General features: G+C 35.4%; 1 protein-coding gene across 1 annotated transcript; it reads right to left on the bottom strand.

Annotated features, from left to right (window-relative positions):
* On the bottom strand, positions 1 to 1,206 carry LOC136819955 (5-hydroxytryptamine receptor 1F-like). Its single transcript, XM_067076189.1, has one exon. The coding sequence runs from the start codon at positions 1,152 to 1,154 to the stop codon at positions 57 to 59; it is 1,098 nt and encodes a 365-aa protein (XP_066932290.1). The 5' UTR covers positions 1,155 to 1,206; the 3' UTR covers positions 1 to 56.
* Positions 1,207 to 5,683: the final 4,477 nt, after the last annotated feature.

Raw genomic sequence — 5,683 nt, 5'->3', positions numbered from 1 at the left:
TATCTCTAATTCTCTCAAAATATTTAAACAAAAATCAAAAATGAACAACAAGTAATTCAAAGTCTTCGAATAGTCTTCCTGATAATGGTGCTCCCAACATTTTTACACGTTTTCCTTGCATCTTTAAAGTCACGTAATCTCAAGAAATAAACTAAAGGATTAACAAAAACTTGAATTTGCGATAACGCTAAAAATCCCTTCAGTAGATTATCAGCTTTTTGTTCATTCCATTGATCTGTAAACCACACCACTGTGAAGATAGGTGCGTTGCATACAATAAAAGCTGAAATCATAATCAAGACAGTTTTTGATGATTTTAGCTCTCGTTTCCTTGTTTTTATTTTACGTTTTAGATTTGTTTGCGCTTGGGCAAGACTCATAGTCCGTTCCGATCGATGTTCAATTTTATTCTTAATTGCTAGTTCGTTTGATAAGACACTTGCTCCATACGTGGCACTAACCATTTCAATGACTGGGTTAGCATAAGTCGTCTTCCGTACCGCCATTTCTGGCGTCCTCTCTTTCTGTACCTCGGTTAGTCTTAAATCCCTAGCCACTGAGTACGACGTTTTTAATACGTGCCCGTACGATAGAATCATGATTACCAGAGGACACGCAAAGAAAATAACATACATAATAACGATATAAGCTTCATTTCCTTGCATTGAAGTCTTATCAATAGGGCATCCAAACATTTTAGCATGGAAATGTAATCTGTTTTTCCAATGATCTTGAAACCAAGCCAATGGTACAGCAATACCAAATATAATTGGTAGTACCCATAATAGGGCTACGACGGCGACAATATGTTTCGTACGGCTTACAACAGTCCGAGCATATTTATACGGTTCCTCAACCATCAAATAACGATGGATACCCTCAGCAGCTAGGTGTAAAGTTGTGCAACATAACAATGTAAATCCTATCAAGCTGATCTCCATACAGCCAACTTCACTATACTTTTGCACTTCATTGTATATGATTATGTTAATGATAACAAGGACTTTTAACGAATCAGAGATTGCCAAACTAGCTAGAAACGCGTAAGTGTTTTTTCGTAGTATTTTGTATTTGAAGATTGAGAATAAGATACATCCATTGGCAATGATACCAAGAACAGCTATGGTTAAAAGGATTGGTAAAAACCAAGGCATTGTGTTGTTTTTTTGTGTTTTTTTTTCGTTTTTATTCTTGTATTATCATGGTGTTGCTGAAAAAAGAATAACAAAAAATTAATTTGGATGACCTGATATTCGTGATTCTCAGAAGAATTGCTAGAAAACTAGGTGTATATGTCATTATATAATCACACTTCTTCTCACAGATTCGGTAGGATTTTTTCAGCCAGTGGGGATAAGAATAACGGACTGAAACTCGATGGGATCGATTTTCTCACATTTTTTATGATAGGGGATTTCAATTCTTTTGTTTTCAAGACAGAAAATTCAGCAGGGACTGGAAAAATAGTATTTTGCAGTGAGGATTGGTTCATTTCATTATTTTCAGCGGGGACAAAAATTGGAGTATCATTTTCAACCGGGAACGATATTTTGGTAAATTTATCCAGTGGGAAGGGGTCCCAGTGGGTCTGTGAGAGGGGGTGTATGATCTGCTCAATCTCAACATCATGAGGATATGTGGTGCTCTACATCTTCGATGTTTTGAAAAATAAGGAGATTGAAACATGTGCGATAAAAGTCTGATAGTCCATCTTCACGTGTTAAATTTCGAAGAAAGATAAAGACATTAATGTTATTTATGACGTAATGATTTACACAGCGAGAACCCTAAAAGAACGGGTGTTCGTCACTAAATCTGAATTTTAGGCAATAAAAATAATGGCAAAAGCCCAGGCCATTTTGGGTGCTTCAATATAAAATATCGCGTCATGAATATCATGAATCGTCGAAACTGTTTTCAAATGAGTGAAAGAAGTTTCGAGATCCGGTTGAACTGTCAATTCTCGCAGATACTTATTAACTCCCAATTTATCCAGCTACACATACACAAACTGTAAATAGTATATGATTATTTTTTTTAGAAAGCTTACAGCTCGAGGGGTACTAGGGCTGGCAGATGAGGGGTATGTGCGGACAGGACCTCCGAAAACCGCGACCCTTCGAGAGACTCTTTTGAAAAACTTTCTTCGATTTTTGAAAAAGTGGTACCCTTAGAGACTCTTTTACAACTTTTTCACTTGAAATCAAAAAAATTTCCTAAAAATGTGAATTTTCCGACCTTTTGAGAGACTAATTTAAAACTTTCTGATTTTCCGACCCTTAGAGAGACTTTAAAGGGTGAAAAAAACTCACCCCTTACCGTCTGCACATACCCAGCACCCATTTTTGCCTATGTACCCCCTCCCCCAGTGGAATAAAGCTTCACTACACTGCACCTACACCTATCGCGAAAAAAATCTTACTGCAGTGCGCAGTCTCCATAACTCAAACACGACTGGGAAATCAAAACTAGCTCAATTTGAAGGGATCATCTTGTTCGAGTTATGGAGACATACGACTTATAGAGGATCGAGCTACGGAGGCTCCGCTGTATCAACTGACTAGGCAAAACAAAAAATCTAGACTGCCACAACAATAGACTATAAATTTCTTGCATATTAGTTGAGGTTCAACTTGGTTTGCATCGTTCACCAAACTGAATTATTTTCTTCGTTGTTTTGACTGTTATGTTGGAACTAATCTTTAATGTTCAAACCAAAACAATCAAAATAATCTCTTCTCTCTTCTCAGCCGTTTGATATTTCCTGATCAAGGTATCATTAGAGAGTTTGCATAATTTCAATAAATATATCTTATACAGTCTAGTCTCTATAACTGGAACGTCATAATGAATTAAACAATAAAGTTGTGGATGTCAGACGAAGAATTGCCTCTGAGAAAAAAATAGGCTCAGTATTACTGTTGGAAGTTTTCCTAAAAGTTTTGGGGAATATGATCTTGAATTGAAAAAAAAATCCCATATTTACCACCCAAATTCTAATCTAACCAAACTTTTCCAGTCTGTTACACAGGGGTGTTACTAAGGATTAAATTTCTTGTCAGAGTACGTTTGTGACCTTATTTGGCATTCATAGAAGTAGATAAACACCCTCCTCCATCGGATTGAAACTAATGATTGAAAAAATGAGACAGGATTGTGAGTATCCCTAGCCAGAGTGTCAGATGTGATGTCTAACCTACGTTCAACACGTTTCCACTACACTCATACAAACGCCTGATACACTTTTTCGACCGTAGTTGCGTGGTCAGGCGCATGTCACTTTATCATTCAATTTACCACCCTAAACTCAATCTAATCCTTTTTTTGCAATCTTTACTATTATCTTTTAGGTGCAAAATAACTGGGGCAGTTTTAGGGTGGTAAATCGGACAAAAAATGCCCGTGCGGCAATTGACTGCTACGGTCGAAAAGGTGCACGGCAAACAGCATTCGTTGCGGCTCGTTTTATGGTCGTATTCAAACAGATTGATAGTATATTTCCTCGATTTCTACCACAAAAGGCTTCAACTTCAAAGCTTGTCCCTTTGTCCCTGTTTGGACTTCTGACGATTCGATAAAGATGAACTTAAAGTACTTTCATAACTCAAATGTTGTTTTTTCTCGTACACTGTATATTCAAACTAATGAGTTTTAGAAAGAGGAAAAACAATGAAATATTGCCAAGATAAGAATGATTCAAAGTTTGCGTAAACGGTAGAAACGTAAATAAGAATTCTTCAAATATTGTTTGTTTTTGATAAGAAAAAAAAACAATACCTCTTACGTCTTGAAAAATTGAAAAATTTCTTTGGTTGATTTTTTTCCAAAAACGTTGGCACTTTCACCTTTCACCTCTGACTCTTTTACCCTGATGAATCAAAATTAAACTCCAAACAACTGTTTTCCAACCATTTTAAAATAACGAATTACAGTATTTAGTATAAAAAGTTGTTTACATTTTGTCAATGATGCAAATTATCTCGACACATGCGTCATTATTTATTATGAAGAGCAGCTAGATATGAAAAGTTGCACAAACAAAAACAATGGTACTGAGATGTATACGTTTTAAACTTTAGATCTCTTACTCAAACCTAGTGAAAAATCGTTTTTTCATAATCACCCCGGTGGATTCCAAAACTTCACCGGTCAATGAGAAAGGGGTGTTATATTTGTTATACCATGTCTTCCTTATGTCCCATGTCAAATTACTAAATGTATTGAACCGCCGTCATTTTGGTCATCAAACAGACAATGATTCTTTCCAGTGTTCCACAACGATATTCTAAAAATTTCACTTTTCAAAAAAAGAGAGAAACAAACAATAAAAGCTATCCTATATAAATAACTTGAAAATTTTGAAGTTAAATTGATTTTCCCTGTCTGAACTGAGATTAAGGGAAACGTGTTTATATAATCAACTTTAAGCGAAGATTTTCAAATTTCAAAAAGAATTTCCTTTTTCAAACTTAAAGCTTGTTTTTGAAACCTCTTTTCCTGAATTTGATTAGGTCTGATCAAACTACTTCGCTTCATAAGGCTGAGGAAGTACCAAATACATATTTAAGTAAGTAAGTATATTAATCTGGTGGCTGTCGGTGGAACCGGGAGTGAGGGAGTCTATCCCCTTTTCTATTTGCGCTAGACCTGAGAGATTGAATGCTGAGGTGGAGCACCATACCTACTCTCAGCTCCCATCCGCCTGATCAAATATTTGGTGGCTAAGAAATCAATGGCAGCTTAAACTTCCAAATTATGGATTGCGATAGCCTTTTCTAATGCACTCAAAAAATTAACCTATATAACCAAAATCAATCAAAGACAAGCAAAATAATTTGAAGAATTGTTTACAGTCTCGCCTTGAAATTTTATCAAAAATTAAAGGAACGATGAAATTCCTAGCCGTATACACGATCTTAAATTTAAGACCGTTTTAACACTTTGATAAGAATATCAACTTTCGAAACCCATACCCTTTTTTACTATTCTTTTATCATAGCCTCGGTAGAGTCAGGTAAAAGTCCACCATTATGTATAACTAGAATGGAGTCTCTTTAACTAAAAACCTCTATCACTCAAATAACTCCTTAACTCGAAAAAGTTTTATGTTTTATTTCTTGTGGACCTTGCTATATAAATCGAAATTTCCTTTAACTCGGACAAATTTGTATTCCCCGTACGTGTTATGGAGACTCCATCTCGTGGTTTAGCAGAGATTAACAAAAACAGAAAGATGTGAATTTCCCTTAATATCCTTACGATCATTGCCAGATCATCGTTTAATTAGCAAACAAACATGAAACATTTTGAAAAATCAATCTTTTGTAATCCAATGCTAATACGTAAACATCAAAAAAAGTTAATACCACATATAATTTCAGTAATTATTCTAATTTTAGAGCAATTTGTTTATGTATCTCAAACAACGATAATAGAGCACTTTTTACTTCATCATCAAATGTATCATACCACCACCGTTTCATTTTCTGTAGCTAAGAATATTTCAACGATGAGCACTTGATACGCTGATACATTACTGAAAAGCTGCATAAATTCCAACAGATGCAATCAATACTTCCTGTTTTGATTTAGTAAGGATAGAGTATAATTTTTCCCTGGGGACCATATTTTGGCCAATTTTTCAAGTGGGAATGGTTTCCAGTGGGTCTGTCAGAAGGGGGTG

The sequence above is a fragment of the Clytia hemisphaerica genome, unplaced genomic scaffold (genome assembly GCF_902728285.1).
Source record: "Clytia hemisphaerica strain Z4C2 unplaced genomic scaffold, Clytia hemisphaerica genome assembly, whole genome shotgun sequence".
In the NCBI taxonomy this organism is placed as follows: Eukaryota; Metazoa; Cnidaria; class Hydrozoa; order Leptothecata; family Clytiidae; genus Clytia; species Clytia hemisphaerica.
This window is presented reverse-complemented; position numbering and strand designations above follow the sequence as displayed.

Coding starts and splice junctions, on each gene's coding strand:
- LOC136819955 (XM_067076189.1), bottom strand. CDS start 1,154: ATGCCTTGGTTTTTACCAATCCTTTTAACCATAGCTGTTCTTGGTATC.